The sequence below is a fragment of the Trichechus manatus genome, unplaced genomic scaffold (genome assembly GCF_000243295.1).
Source record: "Trichechus manatus latirostris isolate Lorelei unplaced genomic scaffold, TriManLat1.0 scaffold00102, whole genome shotgun sequence".
In the NCBI taxonomy this organism is placed as follows: domain Eukaryota; kingdom Metazoa; phylum Chordata; class Mammalia; order Sirenia; family Trichechidae; genus Trichechus; species Trichechus manatus.
The window spans coordinates 7,100,296-7,123,206 of record NW_004444038.1 but is presented as its reverse complement, the minus strand read 5'-3'; the positions used below and the strand labels follow the sequence as shown (position 1 = coordinate 7,123,206).

At 40.5% G+C, this 22,911-nt stretch overlaps 1 protein-coding gene across 1 annotated transcript in view; it reads right to left on the bottom strand.

The window, feature by feature from the left end:
* Positions 1–22,911, bottom strand: part of COL4A2 (collagen type IV alpha 2 chain) — a 177,841-nt gene that overhangs the window by 84,991 nt on the left and 69,939 nt on the right. The window contains exons 3-10 of the mRNA XM_004382955.1: positions 14,907–15,041; positions 14,782–14,826; positions 11,416–11,532; positions 8,846–8,917; positions 5,984–6,019; positions 5,812–5,874; positions 4,061–4,096; positions 1,879–1,920 (exon numbers count right to left, since the gene is read on the bottom strand). Coding sequence (XP_004383012.1) covers positions 1,879–1,920; positions 4,061–4,096; positions 5,812–5,874; positions 5,984–6,019; positions 8,846–8,917; positions 11,416–11,532; positions 14,782–14,826; positions 14,907–15,041 — 546 coding nt within the window. The remainder of the gene's footprint in view (positions 1–1,878; positions 1,921–4,060; positions 4,097–5,811; positions 5,875–5,983; positions 6,020–8,845; positions 8,918–11,415; positions 11,533–14,781; positions 14,827–14,906; positions 15,042–22,911) is intronic.

Genomic DNA, 22,911 nt, shown 5'->3' with positions numbered 1-22,911 from the left:
CCTGAATTATTTCTCTAATACAGAACTTTCAGGATGTTTGGGCTGCATTTGTTTCTGAGGAATTATTTCTATATGATGAATTTCTATTCATAGAAGTTATTGGGTCTGAAGGTTAAGGGTCTTTATGGTCGTTGACATGTAACTACTCTCCTGATTTCCAACCTTGGGTAGCCAGGCACTTTGCATAAGAAATGAAGGACTAGTCAGTTTCACCACAACTTCACTGGTTAAGGGTGTTTTATAGAACAAAAAGCAGCTTCTTTAATAATATAATATCTCAAGATTGCTTTAATTTGCATTTTGATCAACTAGCAAGAAACACTTCTCTCTGTTTTCTCATTTCTTATGTGAACTGCTTGTTCATCTCCCATTTATCTATTGGGGCCTTGATGTTTTTATTCATAATTTCAATAAGGTCTTTGTAGATTATAGACATTAACTTTGTTCCCATTTATCTAATGTGACTCCTCCCCCCTCCTGCCAATGATTTCTTCCAGGATTTTTCTCCTCCTAATTTTATTATTTTGTTTTATGGGGGTTTACGTTCTTATGTATTTGAACCTTACAATTTTTTTTTCTTGTGGATTTCCTCTGTAGTATTAATTCTAAGAACAAAGGACTCCTCCTCACACCCGAACAGAACTGGCTCCCATCTAGCAGCTCTCATTCAGGTGTGCTAGTCAATAAAAAGCCAAATGAAAATGCTGGAACGAAGAGGTCAAAGGAGCAAGTCTACTTTACTATGGGCAAAATGGATTTCTGGGTGAACGGAATGACATTTTATGTTCGTGAGGGTGTTTTTCATTAGGAGTTGGACACCATATTCAGTCTTTCACACACGTTCTCTCATGTCATCCTCTCAATGCTCATGAGGCCTTTGAATCTTAGGGCTGTGGAGATTTATAAAGTTCACACAATCTTCTTTCCTGCCTTTGAACCCAACAGACATGGCCACACCACTTATTCCTGAGATGGGGCCATGTTTGTCTTCAACCCTTATTTCAGTTTCTTTCAATCACCTATAAATTCCACAGGGTTAGGAGACACCCTCGGAGAAACGCCTTTATGTTTTATGGGCTGGAGATTGGCTGAAATTGTGTCTCTATGTCAGTGGTCTATTGTAAACCTAGATGTTTCTTTTTTTTAAAATTAATTTCTTAATGTAATTTATTGTGACATATGTCACAAAAAATTGGCATTTTCACCATTTTTGAATGGACAATTTCAGTGACATTGATTACATTCACCATGTTGTGTGATCATCACCCCAAGTAGAACCTTAGTACCTCCTAAGCAACAACTCCCCATTTCCTCTTCCCCCAAATTCATTTTCTAATCGTTAAACGCAGCATGCCTCAGCTTCAATCTATTAGGTTATCTCTGAACCACCAATAAACTTCAGTCTCTATGCACTTGCCTATTCTCAATATTTCGTGTAAGTGGGATCATACACTGTTTGTCCTTTTTTCTCTGGTTTATTTGACTTAGCCTAATGTTTTCAAGGTTCATCCACGTTGTAGCATGTATCAGAACTTCATTTCTCTTTATGGCTGTGTAATATTCCATCACACCTATGTGCCATGCTTTGTTCACCCACATCTGTTAATGGACACATGGGTTGTTTCCACCTTTTGGCTACTGTGAATAATGCCGCAGTGAACACTGGTGTACAAGCCGACAGTTCATTTTTATTGTCTTACTGATCCATAACGATCACTGGAGCATGTTGATAACTTGGCACTTTACAATAATTATTTTCATATGCAAATTTCTGTTTGCATATTGCCTGGAGATCACAACATAAAACTTTAAAAATGCTTTATTTTCTAATTGTCAAATGCTTCACGCCCCAGCTTTAAGCTATTAGATTGCCTTTACCTTTTCACCTTTTTCTCCATAAAATCCAAGTCCTCTGTTCCCCTGAAAAAGACAAATGGATTTTGTAAGTTTTTAAAAGTCAATACAAAAACAAAAAACAAAAACCAAACCCGCTGCCGTTGAGTCGGTTCTGACTCACAGCGACCCTACAGGACAGAACAGAACTGCCCCAGAAGGTTTCCAAAGCTATAATCTTTATGGAACCAGATGGCCGCATCTTTCTCCTTTGGAGCTGCTGGTGGGTTAGAATCGCTGACCTGCGCTACCAGGTCGCAGTGAAATAAAATGATAATTATTTTTTTTAAAAGAAACCCAAGATCTATATTATCTGCAGCATTACTGGCCCCTGTAGACTTAGAAAGAAGTCCATTTTTAAACTCTGGAATTCTTATTTGAAGATCATTATCCAGCCTCTCTTCTTCTGCCTCAGCCTTTTCTCACTTTGGTATGATAACCTTAATTTCACATAAAAATTTTCTGTTCTTTTGATGTTTTTAGGGAAAGGGTCATTCTCCGGGTTGTATCCAACTGTCTCATGTTCCTTTTAGCTTAAGAAGCAAAGCTATGGCCCAGTTACTTAGCAAGTATTTTGTAGTTTTCCAAATGGAATGGCTACATATGGGCCAATTGACTCAACTCTGATGTATACAATAGGTACAAATGAAATGCTATACTACAAATGCATGCACATTATAGAAATAGTACTCTTTTCTTTTACTCCCAAATAACTTTGCTTCTTTCCCAGGGCTTCCATATTCTCGTACTGACAAAAGATGGCACAGGGCCCCATCTGATCTTTCTCTCTGTGGTATACCGCCTGCCCTCCTCAAATACCCAGATATTCTCAGAAAATAAAAACAAAGCCTTTAATTAATTTTTGCTTCTTCCCCACCTGGCTGGGCGTTGAAATCAAAGCACAGAAACACAGCCAGCTAGCGTAGAAGGCACTTTGTCTTAGTCCCCTGCGGTCATTCTCTGCCTCTGGAGCTGGTTGTCAAAGGCCCCAGGAAATGACTTGGTCAGGAGGTGAGGAGGCTGTTTGGATATGTAGCGGCAAGTGGAGATCTGAGGCTCTTGCCTGAGCTTCTTTGGCCCCAGCCGCCCTGTCCTACATCCGCTTCTCTTGGCTCTGGTTCTTTCCCATCCTGCTCAAGGCTGCGGGACAGTGGGGAGTCCAGCAGGGGAGGCAGAAGCCCTAACGAGCTCCAGCTCACGCGGGGGTGGTGGCAGCCGGGGTCACCAGGAGGTCAAACAAATGGGATTTCACACAGAGCAGGGACTTTAAATGTGCAGGTTTGGAAATGTCCTCCATTTGGATGCCCAGTAAGGGAATCGTTCTTAAAACTTTCATAACAGTAGCCCAGTATTTATGATTTATGTTGAGTTTTGATTAAATACTTCCCTAGTCAACTCCAATTTGCTTGTTTTGGACATTTATCCAACTTTCTCAGGTCATCATGAACCCTAGTTCTGTTCTCCAACTTCTTAACAGCCACCCACCTTGTTGTGCTCCAAGGAACTTAATAATCTTTCTCTGATGAAAATAATACAGCTTGGGGGTTTACTCTGACTAGAATACCATTGAATACATCCCCAGAGGCTGACATTAGACTTCTGTAGAACCTAATTATATCCAGGTAAGAAGAATTTCACTGGCCTCCCTCTAACAAATATAGCTACAATTTTTCCATTCTCATAATTTAACACATATGGATAAATATTTTTGGTGTGTGCTGTCGAGTCGATTCCAAATCACAGCAAACCTACAGGACAGAGTAGAACTGCCTCACAGGGTTTCCTAGGCTGTAATCTTTACGGGAGCAGATCACCAGGTCTCTTCTCCCACAGAGCCGCTGGTGGATAAATACTAGCGGTCCCAAAATTGTTCTAATCTACATTTTTAATTAAATGTATTAGTTTTTATATAACAACAGAGGCATTATAAGTGATTTGTATGCAACAAATCATCCCACACATTGAGCACTTACGCGGTAGGAACTTGAGATGCTCAGCTGGGTTTATACTTGTAGTAGTTTAACATTAAGTTGGAAAAACCTACAAAATGGTTCTTAGCATAAAATTAACAACAAATATTTGTCAACCAAGTCGTTTTACAATTAAAAAAAAAAATATATATATACATAACACAAATACGTACACCACCCCCCCAAAACTGACTTACAGGCTGTCCTTTTGGTCCAGGGGGTCCGGGTGGTCCCTGCACAAATACAAAGAAGTTTGTAAATTGTTTTCTTTAGCCCAGGACCCAGATAACATCTGCTAGAACACTCTGGGAAAGCCATTTACTGTATACTTGAAACACCAGGTAGTGCTCACAGAGGTTGAGAACTCATTTGTTTCCGCAGGGATGAAAAGCTGTATGGCAGGAAGGACTGCGGTCACAGTGCTCAGAGAACTGGCTGCCTGTCTACATACAGCTGGTTTTCGTTTGCTTTTCTGCACTGAGGCTTTTGACTCCACTCATGTCCTCTCTGTGTTTGTTCTGATTTCTGCCCAGGTTCCAGGCCCTGTGACTGCAGAAGTGGTTTCTCCCGTCTTCCTCTGGGATTCCCCACAGGGCACTGCCTAGCACTTTTTGGTAGTGGGTCAACAAATGCTCACTGACAGAATTAATCCTGGAGGCCAGGACTGCAGGGATGAAGGTCCATTAGCACATTTCTGCAAAGCATTCGGTGTCAACACCGTGCATAGGATGAAAGTCTTTGGAATGCATTAGAAGAGAAGTTAGCGTTTGAGTACAAAGAAGTAGACAGATTGGGGACTGCTTGTCCATATGAAGAACTTGAAGCTTTCGGAGCAGCTAAAGGGTACAATCCGTTGTTGGAGAGCTCTGTGTGTTTAAGTTTAGTAACCCCAAACCGGGTGGTATGCGTGTGTAAGTCTATGACTGCATGCATCAGAAGAGCAAAAATGTCACACCATATAATCCTTATTTCAGTCCACTTGGGTGAATCTTTCATAGCTAGGGAGCTACCTGCAAAATTGACTTTCACAGCATCAGGGAAACTTGTTTTGTGAAAGCAAAAAAAATTTATTATTATAGTCTGAAGGAAATTTATGAGTGCCCCTACCCCAACTACTAGTATGGCTGAATTTTCCCAAACATGTATGTTTTTATTGTTTCTCAATATCTGTCAATATCAAGCGTCATTTGATAGCTTTTCTCAGTCTTGAGCAATATTTTTCTGTGATGAGGTCTTTCTCCTATTTAGCTAAAATCTTTCCCTGTGTAATTTAAGACCTATTGCTCTTACTACTAGGAAATTTGGGGAATAAGAGTCAGAAAACTCCTCCTAGTATTAGGTTCATCTTTCAGGTCATGTGGATTGTCTGGCAAGTGGCATGAGGGCTGTGCAGACATTAGTAATTCTCCCTTCTTCTCTTCTCTCCTCCTTGTAGTCACTCCTCCTTCATTCAAGCATTAAGTCCTGTCACACTTCACTCCACCACTTGGTTGCAGGTGAGTGAACAATGCAGACAACCACTTATGTGCCACACTGTGGACACTTTGTGAGCTGACGTCCAACATGTCACTTTCTAGGTGTGATATGACACAGCTTATTTTATCCTTATCAGCATGTTGGACACTGGTATGCTTTGCCCAGGGATGACATGACCTCATCAGGTGGACAGGTATGGGGCCGGAAGTGCTTACACAGGACTAGAGGAACACCTAGCCAGCAGCAAGTCAAAATTTGACATAGTTGGCAGTGATCTGGTGGCCATAAAATCTGGGTCCTCATTCTTTGATCTTAATAGCAGTGAAATGCATGCAAAGAATGAAGCATTTGCCTTGATATTTTCCATAGTGACTACAAACTTCTGCCTCTGTCTAAGAGCTGAAGAAGCTGCATCCATAAAGGATGGTCTAACAAGGGTCCACTAGTGAGCATACTGCACACAGGTACTTACTGGTCTCCCAGGAGCTCCAACTGGACCCATGGGTCCCACATACCCAGGGCGGCCAGGAGGCCCCTGTAGACACGCAACAAGAGAATGTTGTTAGGATAGGCAGACTGGTATTTGGAGTCTTGTAGTTCTTAAAGTTTTGCTTAAAATATTCTTTAATAAAAATGAAACTTACCTGGAAACCGACCAATCCAGGTGGTCCAGGTTCACCCTAATTGAGAAGAAATAATTTCAAGAGTTATAGCTTTTAAGCATATTTAGATTTAGTTACATTTTATTGCAGTGTTGGAAATAAACTCATAAAATATATCAACCCTATCTCTCTCACTCTCTTTTTTAATTCCCACATGTTGATTATTCGCTATACATGAGAGATTTCTGTAACACTTTAACAATTTATAGCTTTTAAGTGAGTATATATGTACACATAATTTTAATATGTATATTAAGATAGATTAAAGAGTTTAAGTTGTGTTTCTAACATATGCATTAAGAAAAGAACAGAATGTTAAACATATGCATTAAGAAAAGAAAATCCCTGTGAGTTTCTTAAGGATCATTGTCTTCAAATTTTTTAGGAAACAGTGAAAACTAGAAAATTGAAGCAAGTATATTTTGCATTCCATGTTAGGGTCTAAATGATATTGTTAAATTTGTCATTGTGCTCTTCTATAATCTTCGTAAGTTCCTCTATTGCTTTGTATGTGTGTTCCTTGGCTTGTTCTGCATTCTGTCTGATCTCCTTCCTGATCTCTTGAAGACTTCTGTATATTAATCTTTTGTATTCTACATACCTCCCGTAATTCCAAGAGTTCTCTTCCTCCGGAGAATTTCTTGATTCTTTGTTTTGGGAGCTTGCTGAAGCCATCATGTCTGCCTCTTTACGTGATTTGATATTGACTGTTGTCTCCAAGCCATCAATAAGTTATTATATTTATTTTATGTTTGTTTACTAGCTTCTTGTTTTGTTTTGATATGCCCAAACAGGCTGCTCGTGTGAACTAGTTTGATTATTAGCACCTTTGAAGCTCTAACATCCTATCACCAAGTAGTTAGATCTGTTACCAGGTATGTGAGCCCAGGAGTCCGTTTAGTTTTCTTGTATGGATTCAGCTCAGGTGTCCAGATAGTCTGTCACCAAGTGTGTGGTGCAGGCTCTCGCCTACAGTCCTAGACAAACAAGAGTGATAGGAGTAGGCACAGGTATCTGGCTGCAGTAAGGGGTCACATACTGAGCAAGGCAGGGGGCTGACAGCTGCCCCTGAGTGTCTGGGAGGAAAGCGTGTCCCTGTTCCCTACAGTGCATAGGTGGGTGGATTTTGCAACTGGACTATGGGCACTCAGTGCTGTTGGCTTTAAGGACTGGGAGGCACCACTTATTCTTGGACCCCTGCCGCAAGTGGCTAAGGTGGCGTGGGTGGAGTCACCAGTCCTCAGGTACCTGATGTGGGTAGGTGAGGACCCTGCTTAATGGGCAGAGCTGTGTCAAATGTCACAAACCTGCCACTCCACCATATAGCTGATACAGTTGAAGTTGAGTTTCAGGCATATACCATGTTGTACTGTGCTAATGAGGGCCTACGTTGTTGAAATGGGCCTATACAGGTCTGTGCAGGGGTGAAAGGCATTCAAAGTCTGTGGACTCCTTACCTCTGTGCCTAGGCAAAGGAGCTGTGCCTGCCCCGAGTTCCCAGCTTAGAGGAGTTGGCAGATTATTTTTCCCTGTTTGTTAATTTGTTCCCTCTCCAAAGCCAGAAGAATAGCTCAGGGCATGTGATGGGTCCTACTTTCAGCCCAGGGGACACAGCAATCGCTGAAACCAGCCCGGGACCTGGTGCAGAGCGGGGAGGGAGCAGGTAAATGGGGGAGAAGTTTTTCCCAAATGAGTGTTTTTTGATCCGTGCGGTAGGTTAAACGCATGTACTCATGTTTTGCCAAATGAGCACTGCTTTTCACTTACTCTGGAGGCCTGAGCAGATTCTTCGCCACTTGGTCTCTCCCGGTATGGAAAATGTGCCCCGAACTCCACTGCCCACTTCACCTCGCACGCCAGCCGATCCAGGATCCAGCCAGCAGGGCATTGGCTCCTCCCAGGTCAGGTCTGGCAACTCCTCACTGCTTCTGAACCATCTCTCCCTTCCCCTGCCACTCAGTTCGATTCCTCTACTTTGTCTTTGATGTTTAGGGCTCCTAGATTGTCATATATAATCAATTCACTTGTTTTTTCGGGTCTTTGTTGTAAGTGGGACCACGGGAAGCGTCTGACTACTCCGCCATCTTGGCCCCGCCTCCAGCCTGAACTTTTCAGTACAGTAAAATCTGTACAGATTTCCCTATATGCCTTATTTATCACCATCTTAGCCCAAAATGTATCTATATCCTTAACAATGTGTCATTATGAGCCACTAAAAGAAACTTAACTATTAATGCAGATTTGACAGTGTTGTTTTAGTCTTTTGATCTGGTTATGTCTTAATTAACTGACACAGCAGCATGATGGGTTAGCAGAAATTAGTGAAGAAGTTTAGAGCAAGTCAGTGATCAGTATATATCGTGTAAGACATTTCATTCACTATGTTTTAAATCCAACAGTTAAATTATGTGTTTTCTCTGCTTCTATCCATCTAGGAAACATCGAGTAGAAAGGCAAAATGTATGTATCCGTGAAGGATAGCTTTGCACTATTCTCAGAAGTAAAGGTTGCAGAGATTAGGGAAGTGCAGGAAGAAGATGAGACAGAATTTTCCTATTTCCTTTAAAGTCAGGACTTTGTGATATTAGTTATCTAAGTATTTTGCTTGGAATATTGTGAATACGGGAAAGAGATGCATTCACAACCAAGTATAAGATTAAAACTACCCTGAATGGAAATAAAATAATTTTTAAATTAATCATAATTTTGGATTATTCCACCATACTGTGCAGTATTCCACTACATTCATTCTTGTAACTTAGCATACACTTGGTAATTAACTTCACGCATCTAAAAATGTAGACTGGATTGCTTAATTGCATTTCGTATTATCAGCAAACTTACCCTGTATTTGTCACGATCCTCTTTGGATAATGCGTAAGGTTCACCTTTTTGTCCTTTGGGTCCTTGAGGTCCCTAGAGAAGCAACATATAAAAGAATGAAAAACAAACGAACAAAAAAAACACAAAACACAAAAAAAGTCCATTAACCTTTAAGGCAGCTATAATAATTTGCATGATTGAATGTTGAGTTTTATAGACAATGTCTAATTGTTCTTATGGCTTATGTAGATTATTCTGAACACCAATCACTCTATTCAGTCACAAGGGTGAGACTTTTAACTTCCTATTTACCAACAGTATCTTTTAATCAAAGATAAAATAGAAATTCTTTATGAGATTTAAATTATTTTCATGAACTCAAATAAACCCTCAGTATACCGATCCTCTAGTCTACCAATGTGTTATTTTTCTTTGTAATATTATTATGTGCTTTCTTTGGCATTATTGTACTAACAAATATGAATCCATCTATTATTAAGCACTTTTTGTGGAAGAGATTCTGGGTCATTCTTTAAAATTTGAATTGTGTTAAGTATATACTATATGTGTACATATGTATCTATACACATAGATATCTTTTATATCTGTTTATAAAATTAATACTTTAAAGTTATAGATATATTTATGGATAATAAAATTATGATACTGCAGTAGAAAATGATGTTGTTTATTGGAAAAATGAACCACGTAAAAAAGAGACAGATAACGAAGGGGGAATTGGAAAGGAGAAGAGGAAGTATGATGAAAATTCCATCAGCTACAGGGTAAAAGCATAGTGAGGAAGCTTATGAGCATTCTTTCCTCCACATTGAAATCTGTGTTTTTAATAAAACATCCTACCAAATAAAATTTTAGTATAACCTGTGAATTTGCAAGATTTTGGTGGTGAGAGCATAACAATATGCTACTGAAAAAGATTTTCAGAAGTCTTTGCTAAAAGCCTTCAAAATAAACAAGGCTGCAAAAAGATGATGATATGAAGGTTCTTTTCATGAAAAAAATGAAATAAACTCCTACATTGTATATGCTGAAGAATGTAACTGGGCTTTCATGTCACAGAGGATTTTGTAATTTAACAAAGATAGTGACTAATAGAGAACTTTGTTAAGGCTTACACTTTTTAATCTTAGTTTTACTATTATAAAATTATTCACTGTTAATTGTATAGGAATATGGGAGAAAAGAGAGCCCTGGTGGCTCTGTGGTTAAGAGCTCAGCTGCTAACCAAAAGGTCAGCAGTTCAAGTCTACCAGCTACTCCTTGGAAACCCTATGGGGCAGTTCTACTCTGTCCTATAGGGTTGTTATGAGTCAGAACTGACTTGATGGCAATGGGTTTGGTGTTTTGGTATGGGAGAAGATGAAGTAATAATTGGGAGACAGTATGGGGTGAACAAGGAGCCCTGGTGGCACAATGGTTAAGCGCTGGGCTGCTAACTGAAAGGTCAGTGGTTTGAACCCACCAGCTATTCCGAGGGAGAAAGATGTGGCAATCTGCTTCCATAAAGATTACAGCCTGGGAAACTATCAGGCAGTTCTACTCTGTCCTGTAGGGTCACCACAATAACATGGGGTGAACAATATGAACGCAAACCAATTATTTTCTAGCTAACATTTAAAGAATAAATATAGAAAATTAAGTTATTTGAATCTAGGAAAATCATGCTTTGGTATCTGCAGGAAAACATTAACAGAGAGCTTTGTTCCATCCCGAACCCTAACTAATGAGAAGGGAGGACTTTTCTTCCACGTTATAAAAGCCGGGTTCAGGTACGTGCCTGCCCGTCCCCACTCCCGAGTCAACGAGAAGCAGCGTGCCCATCTTAGAAAGTTTCTTTAAGACAATCTCTTAAAAAGAGGTCCTCTGGTAACCTGTTCTGTGATAGACAGTCTTCCCGGATAAGCTAGAGCCATCAATCCCATTAGCCCTGGGGAATAGAGCTCAGGATGTAGTACCTTTTATACATTCCCACTGATGCAAACAAACAAACAACAAATCTGCTGCCGCTGAGTCGATTACAACTCACAGGGACCCTACAGGACAGAAGAGAACTGCCCGATAGGGTTTCCAAGGAGTGGCGGGTGGATTTAAACTGCTGACCTTTTTGTTAGCAGCTGAACGCTTCAGCACGGGGCCACCAGGGCTCCTTCCACTGATAAGTACTCAGCAATTCAAGGTTCTAAAACTAACTGTGGGGGGGGGGCTGGGGGGGGTCCGTCTTCCACGCAGGAGACCTACGTTTGGTCTCTGGCCAGTGCACCTCAAGTGCAGCCACCATCTGTCCATCAATGGGGCTTACATGGTGCTGTGATGCTGAACAGGTTTCAGCAGAGCTTCCAGGCTAAGACGGACTAGGAAGAAAGACTTGGTGATCTACTTCCGAAAATCAGTCAGTGAAGTCCAAGGAAACCCCATGGCTCAACTGATCCATAACCCATCATGGGATGGCTCAGGACTGGCCAGAGTTTTGTTCCTTTGTGCATGGGGTCACCGTGGTTCGGGGGCTGACTCGATGGCAGCTGACAGCCACAACAACAGAACTGATGTGTACATGCTGTGGTAATACTCACAGGGTAGCCGGGAGCCCCCACAGAACCTGGGGGACCCTGTTGACCTGCATCTCCTGCCGTTCCATTGCAGCCGTCGTAACCAGGTCTTCCTCTGGGTCCACCTTGCCCTGGATGTCCCTGGGAAGTAGAAAAACAACTTAATCTTTCAGCACATTTGGTTGTAGTTTTCATGGAACTGTGTATTAAAACAGTTTTAAATATTCTCATAAGAGATATCCATGGCATGAATCCAAGAAAAAAGATAACTCCAAATGGATGAATGAATGAATGAATGAAAGATTAAATAAACAAAGGCACAGGGTGTAGTTCTAAGCAGGGGACAGGCTTTCAAGACAAATTTCTGTTTCACATGGGCTTTGTCAAGAAGTAAACTATCTTAAGGGTTTCTCCTGCCTTGCTTCATCATGAAAATGGGAGGATTGTCTTTTAACAAGGACAGATAAGAGAAGATTTAAAACATCCCAGAAGCAGCTAGCTTTTTCTCAGGGATAACAAGGATGTTTTTATCAGTTGTGACAACTAAATTCTAGATGGTTCGTTGAAGAGACCCACATCCGGAACAAATAAGATACTCACACCTACAATGTCATTTCAGCAATGATTTATCTATATTTAGAAGAACTGATTTTTCTCTCATTTACTTTCTTTGGGAACATGAGCTTTTAGATATTAAACACAAACATAAAGCAAATCAGGTATTCTGAGAAATCTGGGGCAGGGGAGGCAACACGATCAGAGTCGGGTTAAATTTGTGGACATCTCAACTCAATCTGGTTCCCAGAGATGTAGAGGGGTAGTCATTTACAACTTAGGTACTACATGACAACGGTCTATTTTGCTATTTCTTTAAGGTAATAGGTGTTTAGATATGTATTTTATTATTGTGACATTTCTTTTAAACTTGGCTTTTCTTGATAATAAACCAAACACATTCTAAAGGGATTTTTGAGGCCATTAGGATGGTTTTTAGATTTACTTGGAGAAATTTGCAAATTTTCAACATGAACCAAGTCCTACATCTAGTCCCCTGTAATCTGAATGCCGTTAAGAAATACCAGGAAAAAGGAGAATTTTTCTTTTATTTGAGCATCACTCTGCTTTGAATATTCAAAGTTACTGGTTTTGAACTGGTGACATCAGACAAGAGATCAGACAGACCTTCCAGGAAAGCCTTCTGGTGAATCAGAGACATCCCGACGGCGCCTATAAATTGGTGAGCATTCTCTCTCAAGGATTAGGCTAGAGATAGCTCTCTGATACCCTCTGAAGTAAAGACATAATGGATCTCTCAATGTCTGATATTTTAAAACTCAGCCTGAGAAGACAGGCTCTCTCACATTCTGCTCCACATCTTCAGTATCTGGAGATGCTTTTGCTTCAAATGAGTTGCTGTGCTCTGAATTCTTCTCCTGGATTATCTGTTGGCTGTTGGCCTTTCTTACTTAGAATTGACCGAAAAGTCATTTCAAATTGCAGTTCAATCTGATCTGTGTTTGAAATTGTGCTTCAGAGAACATTTTCAGTCATACTGAGCAGTGATATTGAGCAAGGGCATCTCATATTGCTCAACACCTAATGAGATACTTTTCTTTATGATACAACTGCAAGATTTTACGGCACGTCACTTTTTATGTATGACTTCTAAATCGCTAAAATTATCCAGCTGCCTCAAACTCTCCATTCTTTAAATGATTAGCTACAGCAGGTGACATTAAAATTAACTTCGTTTGTATTGTCAGAGCTCTGAGATTAAGCAGCTCCAGGATTCTTTAGAAAATCATCAGTTCTTTGCTCTCACAGCCACTCCCTCCTATGCCAATTCACTCCTCCGATTTCTGCAATATTGGCTTTTGATGTTAAATGAATATGACGTCGAAAAGTGAACTCAGCTATGACATGGATTAGTTACAACTTCTTTTCTATAATGTTGCCACGTTTAAATTCAGATTTCAACTTCGGAAAGAGAAAAACGACTAAGGGTCCAAAGAGTTTCAAAAAAAGAAAAAAAAAGTAGGCTAACAGTGGGTAATTTAGTTCTAGGAAGTTTGCAGGAAAATCCTAGAGGGAGGACTGCCAATTTCTCAAAATTCTAGCTAATATAAAAGTTATTTCCTTATTTGTTCATAGCTGTGTGTTGTAACTGATGGGTATGTTTGAGCTCATCACTCAGGTGACAATTAGGATCACCAGCGATGTAGGTCTCATGTCTTGGTCAATGTAACCTCCGTTCTTTCACTCTGACCATTTCCTCTACCATTGCAGAACTCTTCTAGAATGTGGAGCTGAAGATCTAAAGAAAAAGGATGGATTTTCTGTGACCACCTTCCATCCCTTCCCTTCCTTCTCTTATCCTGCCAAGTAGCAGCCCTACTTGTGAAGTCTGGAGATAGAAGAGATTCTCCCTTTCCTTGTGTGTGTGCGTGCATGCATGTGCGTGGTAAAGAGGACGTGTATGGAGGGTAAGAGTCTAAACATCTCTGTATATGCGTGGGCTTCCTGAAGCAGATGTCAGAAAACAATGACACCAGAAGGCTGGGAGGCAGACCAGAATGTGTGATAAACAGTGGTCCTGATGTCGGGGTCTGGCCAGGAAGCCGCCTGAGAAATCTGCTCCAGGATCCCTGTGAGGAAGGCTCTGAGTCAGGCTGCTTTGTTTATTTTTCTATGCTACAAGAAGTAAAGTAAACTAGGTTAGAAAAACACATTTTATTGCATTTTGAGATTTTCCCATGAACAAAGCATGCTTTTCCTCTTTCTCATTTTATGTGTGGTTACCACAAAGAACTTGAGAAGCTGCACAAATGTTCAGCAGGGCTTCACTGCCTCTGACTTCTTTGCTGGACTACTTGATATTCAGGTCGGTTTATAGTTCAAACAAAATTTCAAGACTAACTTTTTATACTGAGCTTACCTGAGTAACGTTAGAGCTTTTATTACCAAACAATATCTAGTTTCAGCAACCAAAAAATCAAAAAAAACCAAACCTGTTGCTGTTGAATTGATTCCAACTCATAGTGACCCTATTGGACAGAGTAGAACTGCCCCACAGGGCTTCCAAGGAGCACCTGGTGGATTTGAACCGCTGACCTTTTGGTTAGCAGCCAAACTCTTAACCACTACGCCACCAGGGTTTCCAGTTTTAGCAAAGCAGCCTCAATTCTGAAGCCAAGTCTAGAAGAAGTTTACGGAGGACACAATTCACCCAATATTTGACTGGATTCCAGGAGGAAGATACGCATATATAGCTCCAGAAATTGTGTGTTATAAACAAAAGAGGAGGTCTTGTTCAAAATGTTTCTTTAAGTCCTAACTGTATTGTTTAGAATGTGCACAGAGTTTTAAATTCTAATCTTCTAAAAAACTTACAGGAATTCCATCAGCACCAGGGAATCCAGAAACGCCTCTTGCTCCCTGTGAAGAAAGCAGACAAATTTAATGGAGGCCCAAACACCCGTCACCAAATTAGAGGAAATACTAACAATCATCCGTACCACGTCTCCTTTTGGGCCTGTTATCCCGGGAGCTCCTCTTTCACCTTTGTCACCTTTTCGGCCCTGCAATCCTGGGAAACCTTGTAATCCTGGGGGCCCATTGTATCCCTGGGGGCCGACTGGCCCTGGCTGACCCTGTAGAAACAGCGTATGTTAAATTTCCACAATTAACAGCAATGAATAAGCATTTTCAGTCATGGTTGCTTTTGAAACTGTACTTTTCATTCTGAAAGAGTCATAATCCTCAGAGCAGATTATATATAAACCTCTGTGTCCTGCCACAATACCAACAAAGTCACATCTAGCTTAGAAAGAAATCCTAGTTAGGGCTTAAAAGGGGAAAAATATTAAATGTGAGGAAGCTGTCACACCAAATTACTAAAATGATGTTACTGGGAAATAACAGCATTGCGTTAGGATGAAGAGTCTCTATTTATTTGGCTACTTTTTTAAGTGGCTTCAGTTTAAAAAAAAGTTCCAAAAATGTGGACGATTTTTATCAATATTTTTCTCAGTATAATGTATACAGTAGGTATGTGAATGAATACTGCATCCAGATATAAAAATGAACTCCAGATGTTTAAGTGACTAGATACGCTTGCCTTTTGTGTGTGTGAATATATACACGCAGGGAAAACATAAAGGATTCCTGAAACAAACAAATGTATTTCATATTCCTCTTTAAATGAACTTCTCTATTCCTTATGGAACCCTTTCCTGTCAGCTCAATTTGCTGTAAAATTTCAAATTCTTTTCTTGCTTTTAGCTTGAGGGAAGACCTGAGCCATTGTCTCTAATTTTTTCTTCCATTACCTGTAAGTAACCTTTCCCACATAAACTCTCCAGTTAAAAAGTTTGTCTTTAAAAGAATGTTTATAATGCTCTTCAATATTCTACATAATTAAGGTGAAATGAATAATTTTTAAATGCAACCCGAGACATAGTTTTTTTTCAATTTTTTTTGTTGTTGAGAATATACACAACAAAACATACGTAAATTCAACCATTTCTTCATGTACTATTCAGTCACATGGATCATATTCTTCGAGTTGTGCACCCATTGTCACCCTCCTTGTCTCAGTTGTTCCCAAGATAAAGGTTTAACTTTATAGAGACATCAGGATAGAGAAATGTGGGGAGATCTTGCCTGTGAATTTCATTATAATTCTTACGCTGCCAAATCCTTCAGATGTTGGCCCCCAGGGGTGTAGGGAAGAAGGGAAGAAACTCCTTTTGGGTGGAAAATATTAATCGAGATTAAGATCATGATTGGAGGATGAGATTAAGATGACCTACTCCAAAGCTCTGGACACCCCTGCTTTCTCTAATCAAGGCAATTTTTGCAAAAGCTCCTTCAGGGATCCATTTGGACCAGGGTCAGAGTTTTAAAGATGGCAGGTTATTCCTGTTCCACCTCCCACACGTTCCAGGTTAGCCAATGCAGAAAATCAGCAAATACTCACTGAGGTAGCCTGAAGCATCGTATGCAGTGGCAAACCCAATGTATTTTGAAAAACTTTTGAAGAAATTGTCACTGTTTGCTTTCTCCTAGCTGAGGAGGATTGTGGTAGAAGATTACAGCCCTAAGCTGACTTGAGAGGGTGCCAGATGACAAGCTATCCCAGGCTCATTCTAGCTCTAATGCCCAGTGGTTTTACCATCCTGCATTTGTTGCAGGTTTGGAACAAAACATGCTTTGATTCTGATTTTTCTGACTCTTTCCCAGTTGTGCTCATTTTTGTTTTGTTTTGTGGCTCTGTTAGAATACGGCTTTCTTATGATTATATATCATGCCACAAAGCTTTCAAATACCCCTAATCACGTAGAGGCCCGCAGTTTGCTGGTGTTTACGCTGAGCATCCTTTGGAGGATAAAATGTTCCTCATTAGTGCTGTCATTTCTATTAGCCATAGGCTACATTTCTATCCAGTGGGACTGTTTTGAAGAGCCAACTGAGCAAGGACATCTACTACTAACCAAAATGGAATATTTGTGTCTTAACGATGAAAAGCCACATTCTTGTCCTGCATTCATTAACATCTGCTCAATTCCTTTCCATTGGGGAAAGTGACTAACCACATCATGCAGTCATTTTCCTTCCATTGTCAGTAAGCTTCTTTTTAACCTTTATTTCTTAGATGGGAAATATGACTTTTGGAATAAGACTGTAGTCTTTCCTTTTCCGGAGCATGGTGTCACTTTTTTTTTTAATCAAGGTGAAATTCACACAGCTTAAACGTAACCATTTAAAGTGAACAATTCTGTGACATTTAGTACCTGCACAATGCTGGGCAACCATCATCTCTATTTAGTTCCAAGATGTTTTCATCATCCTGAAAGGAAACCTCATACCCATTAAACCTCCTTCCCCCAGCCCCTGGCAACCACCAATCTGCTTTCTATCTCTGTGGATTACCTTTTCTGGGTATTTCATTTAAATGGAATCATACAGTATGTGTGTTTTTTTAAATTTAGCATAATGCATTTGAGGTTCATCTACACTGTAACATGTATCAGTATTCGTTGCTTTTTATGGCTGAATGATATTTCATTGTATGGATATACCACATTTTGTTTATCCATTAATGTGTTGATGGACACTTGGGTTTCTATCTTTTGGCTATTGTGAATAATGCTGCAATCAACATTGATGTACAAGGTATCTGCTGGAGTCCCTGATCTCTAGTCTTCTGGGTATACACCAAGAAGTGGAAATGTTGGGTCACATGCTAATTCTATGTTTAACTTTTTGAGGAACCACCAAACGTTTCCACAGTAGCTGCGCCATTTTACAGTCCCACCAGCAATGCATGAGAGTTCCAGTTTCTTCACTTCCTCAACAGCACTTGTTATTTTCCCTTTTTTGTTACTATAGCCTTCTTAGTGAGTGTGAAGATGCTGTCAGTTTTGGACAGCTCATCCTGGAACATTTCACAAAATTCAATCCAGCTTCTGCTCTGGGGAGGGGCCAGGAAGATTCTGGGGAGACTGTGAATTAGACACTAGTCCTCTGGGATTGAACCACTGACTCTTATCCACAATTAAAACACTGTATGGCTGGAATGAGATGGATATTGACGTCATGGTCAAAGGATGCCATAGGTATGTTTCAGGGATCAGGGGCTGAGGTTTTCCCAAGGATATCCTGTCTGCCAGGGCAATCAAGTGTGCTCATAAAGACAGCTGGAATAATGAGGTAAACGAAAGGAACTTTTCTTAGTGGTAATCATCATCATCATCAACCTCCACCTTCCATCCAAAAGCCCCCATCAGGAAGGTTATCTCCATCTCTTCTTTTCTTTTTGTAGGAAGTGTAATAAAAATTACCCAACAAAGAGCAGGAATCTAGTGTAAATGTCTTTGTTAAATCTAGAAAGTTCCCAAGTCTCTAAAGCTCCAAAAAGTCCTGCAGCATATTTAATAAAAACATTCCCACAAAATCATTCTTATAAGCCAGCCAACATTGTGAAAAGAAGCTGTAAAATCATGTGCCATATTTTACTTTCCCCCGTATAAAAACCCACTGCTGTTAAGTTGATTCTGACTCATAGCGACCCTACAGGACAGAGCAGAACTGCCCCATAGGGTTTCCAAGGAGTGCCTCGTGGATTTGAACTGTCGACCTTTTGGTTAGCAGCAGTAGCTCTTAACCACTACACCACCAGGGTTTCCTTCCCCCATATAGGTGTATCAATTCCTAGGCGAGAGGACAAGGAGAACTACATTAAGCTGGGTATATTCTGGGATGAAGCACTGTTACAGGTTTTTAAAAACGGTTTATCTCATTTTGTCCCCATAACAGCTGCATGAAATAGATATCAACCCCATTCAAAAGGAGAGTTCTGAGGTTCAGGAAGGTTAAGTATCAAGAGCTGACTGTCATGCAGTTAGCTCTGCGGATCTGGGATTGTGAAGTCCGCCTCATTCCAAAGCCTTCCATCTTTCCACTATACCCCTGCCACTCAAAGTGTGGTCTGTGGACCAGCAGCATCAGCATCAGCTGGGAGCTTGCCGGAAATGCAGAATCGCAGGCCCCACCCCACATCCCTAGGAGATTCCTGTGTGCATTAAAGTTTGAAAGGCGCTACACAGCGCCTGCCTTCTCTTCTTCCTGACATTCCTAAGGGAGGAAACGGCTATCTTTTAATAAGAAAACTCTCTTAGGCACAAGGTTGGATCTCAGGTCCAATATTTATGCTGGGGATTCATCAGGTGAAAGGTCTGGCTTTAGAAGTCAGGCAGAGAAAAATCTGAGAGGGCACTTCTTCCTTTTCCTTTTGATGTCTGCTAAATGTTATTTCTAACTAAGTTTTTCTTGGTCTTGGGCTTAGTGTTATCTACAAGACAGAATAAATTTTGATCAGTGTTAGGACAGAGGGTTGTAATGCCTTTCACGTCTTGAAACCACCCATGGAGGACGAGTGGGACATGCGGGGTCAGTTTTGGGAGCTGCAGTCTGAAAAGGCAGACAGAATGAGTCCAGGCTTGAATGTATATTGCTTAAATACCAAGGAGTGCCTGGTATTTAAGAACACACTTAAAATCCTGAGACATTTACTAAGCTTTCATGAACTTGAAAATTTCACTTCTGAGAAAAGGGGCAAAATAGAGTCAGATATACGCATGCACAGAATACCTCTACAAAAACTTGAGACTGGCACACAAATGGAGAAAGGCTGCCGATGAATCAGGACCTCCAGACGCTTCATCTCACATTCATACAATCACAGTGTGATGCCTATTCCCATGTGTAATTTATTATCCTTAACACTCACCGTGGGTGAGGGAGTACGAAGAGTTTCATTTACCGGGAAAGGACAAAGGACAAAATTTCCAAGGATAAAAACTGCTTCCTTGCATATCAGGATTGTTAATCGACTGTACAGTATTTCCCTGGTTGGATAAGAATAAGCTTTTCAAGACTTACTGGCCACCATGTGAATAGTAGGAAATTCCCTCTCCTTCCTAAGTTTACTCTTCCTGTCTTGCCTTTTATGGGTACTGGGCGCACCACCAGACAGCCCACATCCTCCCCAGTCCCCTGGGTCGCCCTCCCTTCCGTCTCTGTTCTCAATGTGTTCCATGTTCCAGACCTTCAGGGGCCCTTTGACCTGCTGCAGTCCCTTGTGATTCTCAGGGGATTCCAATTTAATCCCTACTTCGTTTCTGCAAACTGTTTGACACACATCCTGAAATATGTAAAATGGCTCCAAAGGTGGGTGGGGTTACTTTTCATGATCCAGGGAGACAATTCTTCCATCAAACATTTAGAAGTATTCACTGTTCTCAAGGATAATCAGACAGCGCTTGTAACGATTTTTAGATCACCCAGGAAGGATGAATTGATAGCCAATTCCAAGCTAACAATAATGTAAAGGTTAGTGTTTGTACAGTACACTACATACATAATAACTCTCAGTAAATAATAGGTCACTCCCTATTCCATGCAACATGGAGTTCATGTTAAATCTGCCTCTTTGTACCTATATCTTCTTACTTAATAGATAACAAAACATCAGTCCTACCCCTGGATACTATTCCATGTTAAGTTTTCCACTTACATGGGGTACAATTACAGGGATTCTTAAACGACTCCTCAAAAATTATTTGACACAGGTTTTGCACTAATATTAATGTAAATGTAAAAACATCCATATACGTAAAGAAACAAACCTTGAACCTTACATTAGTCCACATACAAACATTTACTTGAAAGGGATCACAGACTTAATACAACCGCTAAAGCTATGACACTTTTAGAAAAAAAAAATAGGAGAACATCTGTGACTTTGGGTTAGGCAAAGATTTCTTAGATAAGCCAAAGATCCCAAGCCATCACAGAAAAAAGTTAATAAAATTTAAAAGTTTGATCGTCCAAAGATTCTGTTAAAAAACAAACACAGGGAAAAAAAAAAAAAAAAAAAGACAGGCCACAAAGTGGGACAAATTATTTGCAAAACACATATTTGATGAATGGCTTCTATCCAGCATATATAAAGAACTCCCAAAACTCCGAAATAAGAAAACAAGCAACCCATTTAGAACAGATACTTTATCAAAGAAGACATACAGATGGAAAATGAGCATATGAAAAGATGTCAAGCATCGTTAGTCACTAGGGAAAGACAAATTAAAAATCACAATAAGGTATAACTGAACATCTATTAGAATGGCTAACACACATACAAAAAACTGACAGTACCAAGTGTTGGTGATGATGCGGAGCAACTAGAACTCTTGTATACTGCTAGTGGGAATGTCAATCGGTACAGTCACTTTGCAAAACTTTGGCAGTTTCTTATAATTGAACATACACTTACCAGAGGACATGACAATCCTACTGTTAGGTATATATCTAAGAGAAATGAAAATATATATCTACACAAAGATCTGTAGGCGAATGTTTATAGTAGTTTTATTTTAACTAGAAACTGGAAATCTTAATGTTCACCTGCTGGTGAATGGATTAACAAATTGTGGTGTCTCCACACAATGGAATACTACTCAGCAGTAAAAAGGAACAAGCAGATACATACAATAGAGATGAATCTCAAAAGCATTATGCTAAGTGAAAGAAGCCAGATATAAAAGGCTAGACACTGTCTGACACTATCTGTAAAATAAGATAGAAAAGGTAAAAATGTGGTGACAGAAGTGGATCAGTGGTTGCCCAGGCTGGAGGTGGAGGAAAAGGGTTGACTGAAAAGGGCCATGAGGGAACTTTTCGGGGTGATGGACCTGTTCTACATCATGATGGCGGTGGCTATTATGTGACTGTATACATTTGTCAATATTCATTGAATTGTAGGTAAATTGCACCACAACCAACGTGACTTGAGAACAGACAAACAAGGAGCTTGGTAAAGGCAGATTAGGAAGACTGGTCCTCAAGTTCCCTGGAACAGCGCATTATGATGAGCTCCACTTGATACGGTCTCACCCAGTGAATCTATACCATAGCTGATAGTTAGAAAAGGAAGTAGTGTACGCTCTTAAAGGGACATACGAACAAACATTTAGCCAGATGGTTTTTGAAAATGTCTGCCAGGAAAATGAAACAATCTAAAGGAACTGAAATAGTCTAGTTTTCCTCGTCTGGAATCTGGGCTATTTGAGTCTGATACTGATAGAATTGCCCAGAGCACAGCCTGTGGACCAGCAGCATTGGAAGTGGGTCGGAACCAAATCAGATCAGGAGTAAGAGACAAGAATAGGGTGTCACTGGCTTCCATTACGCTTGATCTTAACTCCAAAAAACAAACAAAAATGGAGGATGTCAATGATGATTCCAAGAAACCAGTGAGGTGGAACGATGGGATATTATGTAGTTTTATCTGGAATAATCTGACGTTGACAGCTTCATGCTTCCAAACAGCAGAAAACCAGACCATCTCTCATGCTCTCCACTCACAGGACCGGTAAGTCTGAAAACCTCTGCTCCTTACTCTAAAAATACACACCCCACAGGCAGCCTTACTTAAAGGGCTGTTAGCCCAAAGCGAGGCCAAGCTTTTTATAGTCTGGATGTCATTTTGCCAGGCATATGTCGGAAAAGCTGATTTTCTGGGAAAGCCTTTCACTACGTCTGTGCGTTTAGCAAGAAATACATTTTATTTCCTTAAATGCGAACCATTGCTCAACAGACCCTCTTGATTTCCTAAACCTCTTTTTCCTCCAAAAAGACACGGAGCTCGGGTGTGACCAGCTGAGGGCCTCAGGGGGCGCAGGCAGCAGCTGTGGAATGGGTGGGGGAAGATGGCTCTGCTCTGTCACAGCACGCAGAATCCTGTTCCCAGGCCTCAGAGACCCACGCAGTGTTGTTTCGAAATTAGCACCTGCAATACGGACTATGAAATCAACAGCGAGAGAATCATCATCAAATTGCCTTTATGTCATGATGTGTTAATAACACAGGGTGACTCTGGGCTGTATTTACACAATTGTTGTTGTTGTGTGCCGTCGAGTCAGTTCCGACTCAAGACCCTAAAGGACAGAGTAGAACTGC